Consider the following 19,329-nt stretch of genomic DNA (forward strand, 5'->3'; position numbering starts at 1 on the left):
TGTCAATACTCTCTCTCTCACTGTCTCTGTCAGTACTGTCTCTCTCTGTCAATACTATCCCTCTCTCTCAGTCAAAACTCTCTCTCCCTCTCTCTGTCAATACTCTCTCTCCCTCTCTCTGTCAATACTCTCTCTCCCTGTCAATAATGTCTCTCCCTCTCTCAGTCAATACTCTCTCTCTCAGTCAATACTCTCTCTTAGTCAATACTCTCTCTCTCTCTGTCAATGCTCTCTCTCAGTCAATACTATCTCTCTCTCTCTCTCAGTCAATACTCTCTCTGTCAATACTCTCTCTCTCAGTCAAATCTCTGTCTCTCTGTCAATACTCTCTCTCAGTCCATACTCTCTCTCTCTCTGTCTCCCCCACAGACAATGCTCTCTCTCAGTCAATTCTCTCTCTCAATACTCTCTATCTCTGTCATTATTCTCTGTCTCTCTCTCTCTCTCCCTGTCATTATTCTCTCTCTATCTCTCCCTGTCATTACTCTCTCTCTATCTCTCCCTGTCATTATTCTCTATCTCTCTCTCTCTCTCTCTCCCTGGTCATTATTCTCTATCTCTCTCTCTCTCTCCCTGGTCATTATTCCCTCTCTATCTCTCTCTCTCTCTCCCTGTCATTACTCTCTCTCTATCTCTCTCTCTCTCTCCCTGTCATTATTCTCTCTCTATCTCTCTCTCTCTCCCTGTCATTATTCTCTCTCTATCTCTCTCTCTCTCCCTGTCATTACTCTCTCTCTATCTCTCTCTCTCTCTCCCTGTCATTATTCTCTCTCTATCTCTCCCTGGTCATTATTCTCTCTCTCTCTCTCTCTCCCTGTCATTATTCTCTCTCTATCTCTCTCTCTCTCTCCCTGTCATTATTCTCTCTCTATCTCTCTCTCTCTCTCCCTGTCATTACTCTCTCTCTATCTCTCTCTCTCTCTCCCTGTCATTATTCTCTCTCTCTCTCTCTCTCTCCCTGTCATTACTCTCTCTCTATCTCTCTCTCTCTCTCCCTGTCATTATTCTCTCTCTATCTCTCTCTCTCTCTGTCCACGGAGGGCTCCTTCCGCACTGTGGGTGCACCCTACATCACCAAGACTGTAGCACCTCAAGAAGGAAGCACACCATTACCACTGCCAGGGCAGCCAGGGGTGGGCAATATGGACAAGACCCAGCCAGCCAAAGCCAGGTCCCTGCAACTGAAAACAACGTCAATGGAAAATTTCAACCTTTACACCGGTGGAATAAGGTAAGGGTGTAATGGGGAATAGATGAGAGTTAAGACACAGATTAGCCATAATCTGTTAGGAGGGAAGAACCGGCTCAAGGGGCTGAATGGTCTCCTCGTCTTCCCCTTTCATGTAGATACTAACTGTCCGCTTGCAGCCAGCAAGTGTCTCTGATGTCTCCAACTGCAAACCAGGCACAGTGTAGTGCAATCCAAGGCTGAATCCAGTAACTGGGGTAGGGATGCACAAGACAAACACTGGGGCTTAGTTCTCCTCAGATCAGCACTCAGGAGTTCATATATTTCCAAAAGTGGATGGGGGGCTGTGCGTGTGTGTGGGTGTCTCTGTGTGTGTGTGTGTGTGTGTGTGTGTGTGTGTGTGTGTGTGTGTGTGTGTGTGTGTGTGTGTGTGTGTGTGTGTGTGTGTGTCTGTGTGAGCATGTGTGTGCTTGTGTGAGTGTGTGTGTGCACGCATGTGTGTGTTTATGCACATGTGCACCTGTGTGAGTGTGTGTCTGTGTGAGTGTGTGTCTGTGTGAGTGCATGTGTGTGTTTGTGTATGTGTGCGCGCACTTGTGTCTGGGTGAGCATGTGTGTGTGCTTGTGTGAGTGTGTGTATGCACGCATGTGTGTGTTTGTGTTTGTGTTTGTGTGTGTGTTTGTGTTTGTACATGTGTATGCGTGTGTGTGCGTGTGTGTGTACGTGTGGGGTGGGTGGTCCTATCAGTCTAGATCACATCCGATTCTGCTCCTTGCTAAGGCAAGACATCATTACATTGTTTGCACATTAGCCCTGGGATTCAGGGCACTGACCCCCTTAATCCATGAAGGTTTCTAAATCCAACCAGCTGTCAGTGAGTCACGGGGTTAACTTCCAGACACAGCGAGGGGAAGCTACTTCAGTAAATGTTACAGTCCAACCGAGCACAGCCTGCAGAGAAATACACACAGCCTCCACCTCATCACTGTGACCATTCAATGTGCAAACTCAACTAGGGGACCGCATTCTGGTCAGCCCCACTAATGCCACTGTAAACAGGTGAGGTCTACAGGAACCTCCCAAAGATCACAGCTCCTGGTGCAGAAGCCTCAGCTCCAGGCAATTCCAGGAAACCCAGGCTGACATGAAGTTCCAACTGCTCCTTGTCACTCGCCTTCAGTTCACAGAATACACCCTGGGAACCTAAAGAAAATGGGGACAGAGATAGGGAAGGAGAGACAGAGACAGGGAGAGGGAGGAAGGGAGGGGGTGAGAGACAGAGAGAGGGAGGGAGGTGGGGGGACAGAGAGAGATGGGGTGCAGGGGAGACAGAGACAGACAGGCAGAGAAAGGGAGATGGTGGGCAGAGAAAGAGAGAGAGAGACAGACAGGCAGAAAGAGAGAAAAGAGAGAGATGGGGCAGGGGGGAGAGAGAGAGAGGCAGAGACAGACAGAGAGAGAGAAAGAGAGATAGGGTGGAGGGGAGAGAGAGAGAGAGAGAGAAAGAGAGAGAGAAAGAGAGAGAGTGAGAGACGGACGGAATGGGAGACCAACAGAGAGAAAAAGAGAGATGGGGTGGAAGGGGGAAGAGAGAGAGAGAAAGAGAGAGTGTTTGGTGGGGGGAGATGATGGAGACACAAAATAGATAAGACAGAACAAGAGAGTGAGAATTAGCAGAAGAGACAGAACAAAAATTTGAGAGATCAGAAGTCAATGAAGGGAAAGAGAGAAAGGGCCAGAAAGAGACAGTGAGAGAGAAAGAACGGTTAGTCACACACAGAAAATGAACTTTGTACCACCAACATTAATGCTTCAAGATCCTGGGGCTGCCTCCTGAGTAGCACTGCGAGTGTCCCTATACCCAAAAAGGTAATTCACATCACCTTTAGCAGCAATAATTAGACATAGGTAACAAAGGAGTGGCAGAGTAGCTAGCACTCCTGCCTCACAGCGCCAGGGTCCTGGGTTCAATTCCAGCCTCAGGTGACTGTGTGGAGTTTCCACATTTCCCCACCCCCTCCATGTTTGCATGAGTTTCCTCCAGGTGCTCTGGTTTCCTCCCAAGGTGAGCAGGCTGAGTGGATTGGCTGTGCAAAATTGACAGTAGTGTTCAGGGATGTGTAGATTGGCTGGGTTACAAAAGATGCTCTGAGGGCCAGCATGGACTTGTTGGGCCGAAGGGCCTGATACCCACTGTACGGATTAAAGTAAATTCTGACCTAACCAGCTATGCTGCCATCCTAAGAACAGTATTTTTTAAATACATTTGCACTTTTCCTGAGAGAGTGTGGTACTGTTAGATAAAACCTTTCTTTCTGTGCATTATAATTTAGAATTTAACAGCACAGGAGGCCATTTGGCCCACCAGGCTTGTGCTAACACCCTGAAAGGGCTGAGCAATTAGTCCCACTGCACCATCGCTCTTTCCCTCACTCTATAATCACCTTATCTCCTGCAGCTTTTCTTCACTGGATGAAAATCAAACTTCTGCTTAAATCCTTGTCACCCATTAGAGGTGTCGCAGTGAGTTTATTGCACCTGTACAGCACCTTACACTGTTAAAGCTTTCAAGACATTGTCCACACTTAATAACCTTCTGGAACATCACAGTCAGTGCTTCTGTTTCACCTGGGGACACCAGAGGAGTGCTGCACTGTCAACAGTGCGATCTTTTAATAAAACAGCACACTCTCAGGCAATTGGCACTTTGCTCATGGGGCCTACAGGTTTCATTCATATTGAAAGATTTTGACTCTCAGTCAGGAGATTAAACAGATGCGCAGTTATCAACAAACCAAGTCCATAAACAGAGCAGGAGTGGAGTGTAGAATTCGAACCCAGTACGGACGGCAAAGAGACAACCGGAAGTGTTTCCACAGCAACAGAATTTGGAACGTTCAGGGAGCAGGACGGGAACGAGACGGGGGGGGGAACAGCGCTGGGAATGGTACCGGGACCAGGACCAGAATGATGGAGGAACAGCATTTAGGGAGCAGGGTGAGGACTATCCATGGGGTACGATAAGAGTGTATCTGAAAGGAATCCAAGATGGATACAGGATGGAAATGTTACGTGGCGTAGGGTGCAGGGGACCCAGGTGAAGGATCAAAGCAATGCAGGGTGAAGGGTCAGCGGGATATGAGAAGTTGGATGGGATGCAGGAGGAAGAACTGTATGGTTGTAGGGAAACCATGGGCCAGGTTTGTGTGATTGGATCAGTTGGGTAGAGCGGAGTGGTTAGCCCCAACAGTCATTCTCAAATAGCTGCCGTACTTACTGACACTTATTGAGATCACCCACCATTAGCTTTCAGCGCAGACATGAGACAGATCACCAAATTCCGGGCTTCACTAGAATCCAGCATGTGAGGAGGAGCATTCAACTGGAGAAGTGATGGGAAGTGATAGAGTAAGGAATCTGGGAAACTGGGATTTTTGTTGTGGAAGAACATGATCATCTCCTGAAAACAAAAGAAGAAAGTGACATTTGGGAGCAGTTGTCTCTCAACATGTAAGCTGTAGTATTCATAGGAGTGAAGTACCTTCGAAGCTCCACAATCAGCACCTTTCTGTCTGGGTCACACTGTTGGTAGCTCAAATCCCTACCCTGAGGCCTGGGTGCATATCAGCCGGGCTGACAATCCACTGCAAGCTTGAGGGAAAACTGTACCATCAACCATCAACTTTGCAGCCTTTCTAAACTGTAATACCCACAATCAGCAACGTGACAATGACTAGGCAATTAGTTTAATTGATATTAAAAGACTGTAGATACTGGAAATCTGAAATGAGAAGGGGTTGGAGAAACTCAGCAGGACTGAAGAAGTCAGTTCTGAGGAAGGGTCACCAGATCCGAAATGTTAACTCTGATCTTCTTCCTTCATAGATGCAAGCGGCAGTGGGGATAAATGAGCAACTTTCTGGTCGACGATGAGCAAATGCTTGTGTGCCTTAGGCATCAGTGTTGGGGACGCAATTGTTTACAATTTACACAGATGATTTGGAGTTGGGGGCCATGTGTTGTGTGTCAAAGTTTGCGGAAGACACTAAGGTGAGTGGTAGAGCAAAGTGTGCAGAGGACACAGGAAGTCTGCTGAGGGATATAGATAGTTTGAGTGGGCAAAGGTCTGGCAGATGGAGTACAATGTTCATAAATATGAGGCCATCCATTTTGGTCCGAATAAAGTAAAAAGGACTATGATTTCAATGGTGAAATATTGCAGCATGCTGCTGTGCAGAGGGATCTGGGTGTCCTTGTGCATGAATCCCAGAAGGTTGGTTTGCAGGTGCAGCAGGTAATGAAGAAGGTAAATGGAATTTTGTACTTCATTGCCAGAGGGCTGGAGTTTAAAATCAGGAAAGTTACGTTACAGTGATAATGGGAACTGCAGATGCTGGAGAGTCCAAGATAACAAAGTGTGAAGCTGGATGATCACAGCAGGCCAAGCAGCATCTCAGGAGCACAAAAGCTGACATTTCGGGCCTAGACCCTTCATCAGAGAGGGGGATGGGGAGAGGGAACTGGAATAAATAGGGAGAGAGGGGGAGGCGGACCGAAGATGGAGAGAAAAGAAGATAGGTAGAGAGGAGAGTATAGGTGAGGAGGTAGGGAGGGGATAGGTCAGTCCAGGGAAGACGGACAGGTCAAGGAGGCAGGATGAGGTAGTAGGTAGGAAATGGAGGTGCGGCTTACTACAGACAAAGGGGGTGGCCATGGGTACCCGCATGGGCCCCAGCTATGCCTGCCTCTTTGTAGGTTACGTGGAACAGTCCCTCTTCCGCACCTACACAGGTCCCAAACCCCACCTCTTCCTCCGTTACATTGATGACTGTATCGGTGTCGCCTCTTGGTCCCCAGAGGAGCTCAAACAGTTCATCCATTACACCAACACCTTTCACCCCAACCTCAAGTTCACCTGGGCCATCTCTAACACATCCCTCACCTTCCTGGACCTCTCAGTCTCCATCTCAGGTAACCAGCTAGTTACTGATGTCCATTTCAAGCCCACCGACTCCCACAGCTACCTAGAATACACCTCCTCCCACCCACTCTCCTGCAAAAATTCCATCCCCTATTCCCAATTCCTCCGCCTCCGCCGCATCTGCTCCCAGGATGAGGCATTCCACTCCCACACATCCCAGATGTCCCAGTTCTTCAAGGACTGCAACTTTCCCCCCGCAGTGGTCGAGAACGCCCTTGACCGCGTCTCCTGCATTTCCCACAACACATCCCTCACACCCCGCCCCCACCACAACCGCCCCAAGAGGATCCACCTCGCCCTCACATACCACCCCACCAACCTCCGGATACAACCCATCATCCTCCGACACTTCCACCATCTACAATCCGACCCCACCACACAAGACATTTTTCCATCCCCACCCTTGTCTGCCTTCCGGAGAGATCACTCTCTCCGCGAATCCCTTGTCCGCTCCACACTGCCCTCCAACCCCACCACACCTGGCACCTTCTCCTGCAACCGCAGGAAGTGCTACACTTGCCCCCACACCTCCTCCCTCACCCCTATCCCAGGCCCCAAGATGACCTTCCAAATCAAGCAGATGTTCACCTGCACATCTGCCAATGTGGTATATTGTATCCATTGCACCCGGTGTGGCTTCTTCTACATTGGGGAAACCAAGCAGAGGCTTGGGGACCACTTTGCAGAACACTTCCGCTCGGTTCGCAACAAACAACTGCACCTCCCAGTCACAAACCATTTTAACTCCCCCTCCCGTTCCTCAGATGACCTGTCCATCATGGGTCTCCTGCAGTGCCACAATGATGCCACCTGAAGGTTGCAGGAACAGCAACTCATATTCCGCTTGGGAACCCTGCAGACCAATGGTATCAGTGTGGACTTCACCAGCATCAAAATCTCCCCTTCCCCCACTGCATGCCAAAATGCGCCCAGCCCTTCCCCTCCCCCCACTGCATCCTAAAACCAGCCCAGCCTGTCTCCGCTTCCCTAACCTGTTCTTCCTCTCACCCATCCCTTCCTCCCACCTCAAGCTGCACCTCCAATTCCTACCTACCACCTCATCCCTCCTCCTTAACCTGTCCATTCTCCCTGGACTGACCTATCCCCTCCCTACCTCCCCACCTATACTCTCCTCTCCACCTATCTTCTTTTCTCTCCATCTTCAGTCCACCTCCCCCTCTCTCTCTATTTATTTCAGTTCCCCATCCCCCTCTCCGATGAAGGGTCTAGGCCCGAAACGTCAGCTTTTGTGCTCCTGAGATGCTGCTTGGCCTGGTGTATTCATCCAGCTTCACACTTTGTTTTCAAGGTTATGTTACAGCTCTCTCGGGTGCTGATGAGAACACACCTTGAGTACCACATGCAATCTTGGTCTCCTTAGGTGAGAGCGAATATCCTGGCATGGGAAGGGGCGCAGAGGAGATTCACCTAGTTGATTCCAGAAATGAGAGGGTTGGCTTATGAGGAGAGACTAAGTAGGCTGGGGTTATACTCATTGGATTTTAGAAGAATGAGGGGGATCTTATAGAAACATATAAGATTATGAAGGGAATTGATGAAATAGAAGCAGGTAGGTTGTTTTCACTGGCTGGTGAAACTATAACAAGGGGGCATTGCCTCAAAACAGTGGGGAGCAGATTTAAGAGTGAGTTGGGGAGCAACTTCTTTTGAGGAATTCTCTGCCCAGTAAACTAGTCACTGAATGTTTTTAAAGCAAAGATAGATAATTTTTTGAACAGTAGAGGAAGTAAGGGTTACGGTGAGTGGGCGGGTGAGTGGAGCTGAATCCATGAAAAGATCAGTCATGATCTTATTTATGGCTGAGCAGGCTCAAGCGGACAGATGGCCTACCCCTGCTCCTGGTTCCTATGTTCTCTCTACAGACCTGCTGAGTTTCTCCAGCTTGTCCTGCATTCTTCATGTCAGTTGAGGGACATCTATAGGAGGCGATGGCCTAGTGGTATTATCACTGGACTGTTAATCCAGAGACCCAGATAATGTTCTGGGTACCTGCGTTCAAATCCTGCCATGGCAGATGGTGGAATTTGAATTCAATAAATATCTGGAATTAAGCATCTAGTGATGACCATTTGTCAAATGTCAGGAAAATCTCATCTGGTTCATTGATGCCCTTTAGGGAAGGAAACTGCCATCCGTACCTGGTCTGGTATCCATGTGACTCCAGACCCACAGCGATGTTGTTGACTGCCCAGAGGGGAGTTCAGAAATGCTGCCCAGCCGCTGACACTTCATAGAGATAGGAGGAACTGCTGATGCTGGAGCCTGAGATAACACAATGTGGAGCTGGAGGAACACAGCAGGCCAGGCAGCATCAGAGGAGCAGGAAGGCTGATCTTTCAGGTCGGGACCCTTCATTTCCAAAACATCAGCTTTCCTGCTTTTTGTTATCACAGATTCTCCAGCATCTGCAGTTCCTACTATCTCTGTAACAGATAAATATGTTATTTTTTTGGCCCACGTCTGTTATGCTGTGGCCTTAACTATTTCCAATTTATATTAATGGTTTAGATAAAGGGATTGAACATAAGGTGGTTGTAAATTGCCTATGACACTAAGATAGATACTCAAATCCTCTCACAATAAAGCTCATCGTGCTATTAACCTAAGTGCTGGCTCTCAGAGACTAGTTCATAAGAAAACCCAAGTTCCAGTGTACATCAACCTTTCCCAATCTACCACCATTTAAATATAAAACTGCTATTCTATTTCCTACCAATGTGGATCACTTCATATTTATCCATGTTATACTAAATGCGCCATGTCTTTGCCCACCTCATCCAACTTGTTTCAACCAGCTCTTAAAGACCTCCTCACCAGCCACATTGCCATTCCGTTTTATCCCATCAGCAAACTTGGAAATATTATGCTTCATTCCCTCATCCAAATCGTTGCTATACATTGTGCATAGCAGGGGTCCCACTAATGACTGCCTGCCAGTCACAAAAAGACCCATCTACTCCTCCTGTTTCCTTTTTGTTAACTGATTGTCAATTCATGCTAGCTTATTACCTCCAGTCCTACATGCTGCACTTTATTCATAGAAACATAGCAGGAGGAGAACATTCAGCCCTTTGAGCTTCATCCGTCATTCATCACAGGTATGGCTCATCATCCAACCCAATAGCCTCATCCTGCTTTCTCCCCATAACCTTTCATCGCATTCGCCCCAAGTGCTATATCTAGTCACCTCTTGAATGCATTCAATGTTTTGGCATCAACTACTTCCTGTGGTAATGGATCCCACAGGCTCACTCCTCTCTGGGTGAAGAAATGTCTCCTCATCTCTGTCCTAAATGGTCTACCCCGAATCTTCATATTGTGACCCATGGTTCTGGGCACACCCACTGTCGGGAACATCCTCCCGGCATCCTTTATTCATTCATGGGATGAGGGCATCGCTGGCCAGGCAGCATTTATGGCCCATCCCTAATTGCCCAGAGAACAGTTGAGAGTCAATCACATTGCTGTGGGTCCGGAGTCACATGCAGGCCTAGACCAGGTAAGGATGGCAGTTTCCTTCCCTAAAGGTCATTAGTGAACCCAATGGTTTTATTTTCTCCCCCCAACCCCAACAATCAACAATCAATTCACGGTGATCATTAGATTCTTAATTCCAGATACTTTATTGAATTCAAATTCCACCATCTGCCATGGCAGGATTTGAACCAAGGTCCCCAGGACATTATCTGGGTCGCTGGAGTAACAGTGCAGTGATAATACCACTAGGCCATTGTATCTACCCTGTCCAGTTCTGTTATAATTTTGCAAGTCTCCATGAGATTCCCTACCCCCTGACTCATTTGTCTGAACTCCAGCGAAAACAATCCCAACCTAGTCAATCTCTCTTCCAACGTCAGTCCCGCCATCCCCGGAATCAGCCCGGTAAACCTTTGTTGCCCTCCCTCGAGAGCAAGAGCATCCTTCCTCAGAAAAAGGAGGGCACACTGATCTCTGGTGCGGGACATAGCAAGAGGTCTCGCGCAGGATTTCATCTCCTGCGGGTTGTTGATTTGTAGAATTCCTTTCTCCAGTGAGAATTGGAGGCTGGGCCATTAAACATTTTTAAGGCTGAGCTCGATAGATCTTTCACTGAAAGAGAGGTTAAGGGTCGAGAGGAGGGGAGATGGGAAAGTGAGTTTGAGGCCAAGCAGGCCTGAGGGCCAAAGGGCCTACCCCAACTCCTAAGATTCCACCACCAAACATTTTCCACTTTGCTCCGTCTCTCAGAAACCTTCGAGCGCTCACCTGTGTTGGAGTGAGGTTATGGAGGGCCGTAGGTTTGGAGTATTTCTCCTGCATGGCAGGAAACCAAGCTGCCTCACACCCCTTCAGGAACGAGCGGACCTCCAGGGCTCCCGACACACAGCCACAGACCCCGTCCTCGTCCTCCAGCACAAAGCAATAGTCGGGAGACAAAGCCAGGAAATGGCCCAGGAACCTAAAGGTGAGCGACCAGATCCAAACAAATTAAAGCCTTTCAAAAACTGTCAATATGGTCTTCCAGGATCAGGAATGTTTCAAATAAAAAAAAGAGATGCGTCAAAACTTTATATTTTGCACTCATTGGCACATTTCAAAGGGAACAACAATTTATACTGCAAAAGTAACAGTGCACTGACCAGTTGGCAAGGCTGGTTGAAATTGTGTCCTGGAGACTACAGCAGGGTGCTCTTGTCCCTGACTCCTCTGTTAAACTCAAGAAGCCTGCACGTGGTGGCCCAGTGGTTAGCACCTGCTGCCCCACAGCACCGGGGATCTAGGTTCAATTCCTCCGGGTGTTCCCGTTTCCTCTCACAGTCCAAAGACAATGAGGCTAGGTAGATCAGCCATGGGAAAGCATCCATGAGTGTACAGGCTGGGTGGGTTAGCCACACAGGGTCACAGGGATAGGGTGGGGGGATAGCCTAGGTGGGGTGCTTCTCAGAGGGTCGGTGCAGATTTGTTGGACCAAACGGTCCGTGTTTCCACACTGTAATGGTGGACACACACTGCACTTTATCGGTGCAGGGAACACAGGAGATGAGAGTTACGTGGAGAGATTGGAAAGGCAGGAGTTTCAACATTACTTGTAACAGCATAGAGTGAATGGCATTTACCGGAGAGGAATCGTCTCGCTGTAGTATGAATGATTTTGGAGCCGAGTTTGAGAATTGGGAGCAATCTTGTCCGATACAGGGACTGACCAGCTGGTAGTGGTGGGTTGCTACTTATCAATTTAGAGCCCTTTGGCACAGATTGGTGATTCTGAGTAGGACCTGCTGCCTGTGAGCAGTACCCGCTCTAATGAGGCTGAAAGTGGACTAGTGTCTGGAGGAAGACTCCCAGTAGCTGACTCGGGGTCCAGGGAGGCCTCCTATATATCTTACACCCACCCTCAGAGAACTGTTTTCTTTATTTATTCACAGGATGAGGGCATCGCCGGCCAGGCAGCATTTACTGCCCATCCCCAATTGCCCGGACGGCAGTTTAGAATCAACCACATTTCTGTGGGTCTGGAGTCACTTGTAGGGCAGACCAGGTAAGGATGGCAGTTTTCTTCCCTAAAGGACATTAGTGAACAAGATGGGATTTTCCCAACAATCAACTGATAGCCATCATTAGACTCTTAATTCCAGATTTTTTTTTTCCTTGAATTCAAATTCCACCATCTGCTATGGCAGGATTCGAACCCAGGTCCCCGGAACATTACCTGGATCTCTGGATTAACAGTCAAGCAATAATACCATGAGGGTCTTGCCTCCTCCATCTGAGATCCCTCTGTCAGAGGACCACAGCTGGGGGCCAACACCATCCTTTCCATTCCCGGCCACAGAACTTTAAAAATGACACGGCATCGTCGGGGGAGAGGTTCCTTCTCGTGGTGCCCCTATGGCCTTCCACCTAGAGCAGCAGCACCACCTCTACCGCCCCCATCCCCACCTTCTCCCTTCTCCCATTAGGTTATGGCTTTCCATAACATCAGGGGTGTTGTGGGGGTGGGCGGGCAGTGGAACACACGCCTTTCTGCCAGCTGATCCTGCCCATTATCCTGACTGGCTGGAGCTCCCAGAGGCAGCCTGCTAATTGACCACTTAACATAGAACATAGAACATTACAGCACAGTACAGGCCCTTCGGCCCTCAATGTGCCAACCAGTCATACCGATCTCAAGCCCATCTAACCTACACTATTCCATGTACGTCCATATGCTTATCCAATGATGACTTAAATATACCTAAAGTTGGTGAATCTACTACCATTGCAGGCAAAGCGTTCCATTCCCTTATTACTCTCTGAGTAAAGAAACTACCTTTGACATCTGTCCTATATCTTTCACCCCTCAATTTAAAGCTATGCCCCCTCGTGCTCGCCGTCACCATCCGAGGAAAAAGGCTCTCCCTATCCACCCTATCTAACCCTGTGATTATTTTATATGTTTCAATTAAGTCACCTCTCAACCTTCTTCTCTCTAAAGAAAACAGCCACAAGTCCCTCAGCCTTTCCTTGTAAGACCTTCCCTCCATACCAGGCAACATCCTAGGAAATCTCCTCTGCACCCTTTCCCAAGCTTCCACATCCTTCTTATAATGCGGTGACCAGAACTGTAAGCAATACTCCAAGTGCGTCCGCACCAGAGTTTTGTACAGCTTCACCATAACCTCTTGGTTCCGGAACTCGATCCCTCTATTAATAAAAGCTAAAACACTGTATGCCTTCTTAACAGCCCTGTCAACCTGGGTGGCAACTTTCAAGGATCTGTGTACATGGACACCGAGATCTCTCTGCTCATCTACACTGCTAAGAATCTTACCATTAGCCCTGTACTTTGCCTTCCGGTTACTCCTACCAAAGTGCATCACCTCACACTTGTCTGCATTAAACTCCATTTGCCACCTCTCAGCCCAGCTCTGCAGCTTATCTATGTCTCTCTGCAACCTACAGCATCCTTCGTCACTATCCACAACTCCACCAACCTTAGCGTCGTCTGCAAATTTACTAACCCATCCTTCTACACCCTCATCCAGGTCATTTATAAAAATGACAAACAGCAGTGGACCCAACACCGACCCTTGCGGTACACCACTAGTAACTGGTCTCCAGGATGAACATTTCCCACCTATTACCACCCTCTGTCTTCTTTCAGCAAGCCAATTTCCGATCCAAACTGCAATATCTCCCACAATTCCATTCCTCCGCATTTTGTACAATAGCCTATTGTGGGGAACCTTATCGAACGCCTTGCTGAAATCCATATACACCACATCAACCGGTTTACTCTCATCTACCTGTTTGGTAAATATACCTAAAGTTGGTGAATCTACTACCATTGCAGGCAAAGCGTTCCATTCCCTTATTACTCTCTGAGTAAAGAAACTACCTTTGACATCTGTCCTATATCTTTCACCCCTCAATTTAAAGCTATGCCCCCTCGTGCTCGCCGTCACCATCCGAGGAAAAAGGCTCTCCCTATCCACCCTATCTAACCCTCTAAGAACTCAATAAGGTTTGTGAGGCACGACCTCCCCTTCACAAAACTTACTATGAAGAGGACACAGAAGGTGGACATCGTTGGGATTGATGACCCCTATACCCAAGATTCTTCAAACGGGACACAATTCCACTTCAAATCCCACATTATTTGGAATTTTGTCCTGACGACCAATGTTCATCACAGACTGCATTTGGATAATAAACTCCTGAGGATTAGAAACTTTTTATTTTAAGAAGGCAGTAGATTTTATGTAAATCAGGAATGACTGCAGGAAAGCCATAGCCTCACCTGTCTCCAATAAGATCAGGGTAAACATTAGCTTGATCCTTCTCCTGGAACTTGGCACTGTGGAGCTCTCTGCACATGGCGTACAAAGCTTTCTGTAATGGGAAGACAGAATCAAACTTTTACACTACCCATCCTCACTGACAACACACATTTCAACCGTGCTGCTGACAGAGTGAAACATCACAAACGCTCTTCACAGCAACCTCTTGGCCAGAGTTCACACTGGGCCACATGAAGACAGAGCACAGTTTAGAGCATCTTGACAGCGGAGAGAGAGAGAGAGAGAGAGAGCAATCATGAGGCACACAGATATAAAAAGGGAATTCAAGACCTTTGGATCCAGGTAGCAGAAAGCACACAGCCACGAGGGAACTCAAGACTGGTCAAGAGGGCAGGTTTAGGGAGCATGTCCCATCAAACACTCCCAGCGCAGGGACAGCACGGGGTTAGATACAGAGTAAAGCTCCCTCTACACTGTCCCTATGAAACACTCCCAGGACAGGGATAGCACAGGGTCAGATACAGAGTAAAGCTCCCTTTACACTGTCCCATGAAACACTTCCAGGACAGAGAGAGCACAGAGTCAGATACAGAGTAAAGCTCCCTCCACCCTGTGCCCATCAAACACTCCCGGGACAGGGATAGCACAGGGGTAAACACAGAGTAAAGCTCTCTCTACACTGTCCCCACCAAACACTCCCAGGACAGGGACAGCACAGGGTTAGATACAGAGTAAAGCTCTCTCTACACTGAACCCCCAACAAAAACTCCCAGGACAGCATGGAATTCGATACAGAGTAAAGCTCCCTCCACACTGTCCCCATCAAACAGTCAGCGAAGCACAAAATTTTCAGCTGATCCTTACTGAAGTTCTCTCTCAGGGAGTGAGGGCACAACTTCTTGACATTCAGTCCCACAATCCCAGATTCTGAGCTGATGTACCTACCTTATTCTCCTGGAGGAAAGGCTGTATGGTGTAAGTCTTCAGAGTGGGGAAGAGTGGAGGAGGCTGGTTAAAGAGGTCATTGCTGCTGGTCACTGGCAACATCATCTGCAAACGAGAGCAAAATGCACTCAGAACACAGGGGGAGAAGGGAGGCCATTCAGCCCTTCCAGCCATTCAATATGATTCTGGCTGACATAGCACCTTCACGACAAGCTTTACACCCAAAAGATTCAGCAATGGGGCTTGAACCCACAGCCCTCTGATTGCTAACTGCAAAAACTACCCTGCTGAGCCATTGGCAGCCCCAGCTGGAAATCAAGACCTGCACAACTCTTGAGTAAGAAATGGGAAACAGACAAGCACTTCCCACCTTCTTGCCATCTACTGACAGATGTGGACTTTTGGGTGAATTTTGTTTATGTTCATGGGGTATGAGCACCGCAAGCTAGACCAGCATTCATTGCCCCTCCTTAACTGACCACCAGAATGCATGAAATGCTTACTACCTTCCTGAGTGGATCACAGAATTATTATGGTGCAGAATTAGGCCATCCAGCCCATGATCCCTCACTGGGTACATTACCTGGTTTGGCTCTATCACCTAGTGACAATCCACAGTTCTTTCCCCAATATCCCAGCTCACCATTTCCATCCAAAACAAACCATCTAGTGCTTCCACGACATTTCCAAGCAGTGCATTCCTGACCCTAACTACTTGCCTCTTTTCCTCACACAACCCTCGCACTGATGCAGGATTTCAGGGAGTTTGCTGCTTCCTGGTCAAGGTGACATTACAGACCACGCAACAACTTGGAACAGTAGGGACGGCTAGGCACGGCCAGTATTCCATTCACGATCGCAGGGAATTACCTTAAAGTGTCCACGCAGCTGGAGATGAAGGTTCTAGGCCCGAAACGTCAGCTTTTGTGCTCCTGAGATGCTGCTTGGTCTGCTGTGTTCATCCAGCTCCACACTTTGTTATCTCGGATTCTCCAGCATCTGCAGTTCCCATTATCTCTGATGCACAGCAGGCCTGGCAGCATCAGAGGAACAGGAAAAGTTTTGGGTCGAGACCTGTCTTCAGAAATGGGAAGGGGAAAGGGAGCTCAGAAATACATGGAGAGATGAGGGGTGGGGCTGGGGAAGGCAAGTGGGATGGTGATAGGTGAGTGCGGGTAGGGAGTGGTGGCGATTGGTCACTGAGGTGGGAGGAGCGGATAGGTGGGAGAGAAGATGGACAGGTTGTGCTAGGTCAAGGAGCCGGGGATGAGGTGGGGGGGCGTCGTCATGGGATGAGGCTGGGGGTGGGGAGATTTTAAACTGGTTTCAAATCCACTCCAAGCTCTTACTACCTCTACCTTAAAGGTAACAAAGTGTGGAGCTGGATGAACAGCAGGCCAAGCAGCATCTTAGGAGCACAAAAACTGACATTTCGGGTCTAGACCCTTTTTCTAATGAAGGGTCTAGGCCCGAAACGTCAGCTTTTGTGCTCCTAAGTTGCTGCTTGGCCTGCTGTGTTCATCCAGCTCCACACTTTGTTATCTTGGATTCTCCAGCATCTGCAGTTCCCATTATCTCCACATTAAAGGGTCTGTTCAATGCAACAAACAAGTCACTTCCAGCAGAGATGGGCAGAAGGAACATTGCCCCCACAGTATCATATGGCTTGCTGTGTTTTTTTTATATAAAAATACACAGGATGTGGATTTCACTGGCTGGGCCGTTTATCTCTACGCCTTTATAATGTAGAGCAGTCACTGGGTTAAAATGAGCTGTTTAATTCCACATGGCACAGTTCCGCATCCTGAGCTCGAGCTCACTGGAGAACCAGGGCCCCCAGAGAGAAAGCTTTTTGCTGCAGCAACGGTTCAGCCTATGCTGCCAGAGTGTGTGCAGGATGATTTCAGAAGAGGTATTCGAGAATTCTCCAAAGAGAAAACATGCACAGCATTGTGGGCAAAAGCCTGGGGATTGGGTCTAATGTGAAATTAGAGCAGTGTTCCAACACTGAGCCCTGACTGACACAAGGCACAGTTTGGAGTTAAGGCGCGGTACAGCCTGGAGGCGAGGTGCAAACATGGTCTTGGTCAGAAGACCATTGCTCTGAACCTTTTCTTCTCCATTTTATAATTTATTTCTGAATCTGCAATGCCAGACTTTTTTACTTCTCTATTTTTCTGAGAATTGTAACAGAAGAAGCGGTACCCGGGGAGGTGGTGATATCACTAGACTGTTAATGCAGAGACCCAGATAATGTCCTGGGGACTCCCACCACGGCAAGTGGTGGAATTTGAATTCAATAAATGTCTGCGATTAAAAATCTAATGATGACCATTAATCCACCATCAACTGTCAGAGGGAGGTGGGGGTAAAAATTCATCTGGTTCACTCATGCTTTTTAGGGAATGTTTGGCCGACATGGGATTCCAGACTCACAGCAACGTGGTTAACTCTTAACTGCCCTCTGTGCAATAAACGCTGCTCTAGCCAGCAACACCATCATCCCATGAATGAATCAAGAAAAAAAAAATTCAGAGTATCATCTGTATCCAACATTCCAAATGAAAGGCCTACCCCAATCCTGATGTGATTTGTTTATATTTTGTTGGTTTTGCTCTCAGCAGAACTGACCCTTTTGTTCCCCTAGTCACTCTTATCATTTACACCCTTTTCACATCCCTGTCGCTCCTTTACCACCATTAGCACCCCCTTTCATTGTTTGCTCTGAGCATTCCCAGGGTCCAGCCCAAGCTTCCCACCTCCATCTCTATCCACAGCATGAAAAAACACACCATTTTCAGCCTAAGATAACAAAGTGTGGAGCTGGATGAACACAGCAGGCCAAGCAGCATCTCAGGAGCACAAAAGCTGATATTTCGGGCCTTGACCTCTCATCAGAATAAGGGGATGGGGAGAGGGTTCTGAAATAAATAGGGAGAGACGGGGAGGCGGATCGAAGGTGGATAGAGGAGAAGATAAGTGGAGAGGGCACAGACAAATTAAAGAGGCGAGGATGGAGCTAGTAGGTGTGTGTATAGGTGGGGAGGTAGGGAGGGGATAGGTCAGTCCAGGGAGTACAGACAGGTCAAGGGGGTGAGATGAGGTTAGCAAGTAGGAAATGGAGGTGCGGCTTGAGGTGGGAGGAGGGGATAGGTGAGAGGAAGAACAGGTTAGGGAGGCAGGGACAAGCTGGGCTGGCTTTGGGATGCAGTGGGGGAGGGGAGATTTTGAAACTGGTGAAGTCCACATTGATACCATTGGGCTGCAGAGTTCCCAAGCGGAATATGAGTTGCTGTTCCTGCAACCTTCGGGTGGCATCATTGTGGCACTGCAGGAGGCCCATGATGGACATGTCGTCTGAGGAATGGGAGGGGGAGTGGAAATGGTTTGCGACTGGGAGGTGCAGTTGTTTGTTGCGAACTGAGCGTAGGTGTTCTGCAAAGCGGTCCCCAAGCCTCCGCTTGGTTTCCCCAATGTAGAGGAAGCCGCACCAGGTACAGTGAATGCAGTATACCACATTGGCAGATGTGCAGGTGAACCTCTGCTTAATATGGAAAGTCACCTTGGGGCCTGGGATGGGGGTGCAGGAGGAGGTGTGGGGGCAAGTGTCGCACTTCCTGCGGTTGCAGGGGAAGGTGCCGGGTATGGTGGGGTTGGAGGGGAGTGTGGAAACAGAAAGGTCCAGGAAGGGGAGACATGTGTTGGAGATGGTCCAGGTGAACTTGAGGTTGGGGTGGAAAGTGTTGGTGAAGTGGATGAACTGTTTGAGCTCCACCTGGGAGCATGAGGCGGCGCCGATACAGTCATCAATGTAACGGAGGAAGACGTGGGGTTTGGGGCCTGTGTAGGTGCGGAAGAGGGACTGTTCCACGTAACCTACAAAGAGGCAGGCATAGCTTGGGCCCATGCGGGTGTCCATGGCCATCCCCTTTGTAGGAAGTGGGAGGAATCGAAAGAGAAGTTGTTGAGGGTAAGGATGAGTTTGGCTAGGCAGATGAGTGTGTCGGTGGAGGGGGACTGGTCGGGTTTGCCGGACAGGAAGAAGCTGAGGGTCTTTAGGCCATCTGCATGGGCAATGCAAGTGTATAGGGACTGGACGTCCATGGTGAAAATGAGGTGTTGGGGGCCAGGGAATTGGAAGTTCTGGAGGAGGGGGAGGCCGTGGCCTGAAGTTCACCTGGACCATCTCCAGCATATCCCTCACCTGCCTGGCCCTCTCTGTCTCCATCTCAGGCAACCACCCAGAAACCAATCAGAGATACTGAGAACTGCAGATGCTGGAGAATCCAAGATAACAAAGTGTGGGGCTGGGTGATGAAGGTCTAGGCCCAAAACCTCAGCTTTTATGCTCCTAAGATGCTGCTTGGCCTGCTGTGTTCACCCAGCCCCACACTTTGTCACCTACAAACCGATGTCCATTTCAAGCCCACCG

General features: G+C 48.6%; 1 protein-coding gene across 2 annotated transcripts in view; it reads right to left on the bottom strand.

Annotated features, from left to right (window-relative positions):
• Positions 1-771: 771 nt before the first annotated feature.
• si:dkey-183c6.8 (protein O-GlcNAcase) overlaps positions 772-19,329 on the bottom strand; it is a 68,010-nt gene continuing 49,452 nt past the window's right edge. For both annotated transcript variants that reach the window (XM_048535189.2, XM_048535209.2), the window contains 5 exons: positions 14,898-15,002; positions 13,952-14,043; positions 10,438-10,630; positions 4,491-4,650; positions 772-2,393 (listed from right to left, as the gene is read on the bottom strand). In XM_048535189.2, the coding sequence (XP_048391146.1) occupies positions 2,257-2,393; positions 4,491-4,650; positions 10,438-10,630; positions 13,952-14,043; positions 14,898-15,002 (687 nt within the window). In that variant the 3' untranslated portion in view covers positions 772-2,256. The remainder of the gene's footprint in view (positions 2,394-4,490; positions 4,651-10,437; positions 10,631-13,951; positions 14,044-14,897; positions 15,003-19,329) is intronic.

The sequence above is a fragment of the Stegostoma tigrinum genome, chromosome 1 (assembly GCF_030684315.1).
Source record: "Stegostoma tigrinum isolate sSteTig4 chromosome 1, sSteTig4.hap1, whole genome shotgun sequence".
NCBI classification, from domain to species: Eukaryota; Metazoa; Chordata; class Chondrichthyes; order Orectolobiformes; family Stegostomatidae; genus Stegostoma; species Stegostoma tigrinum.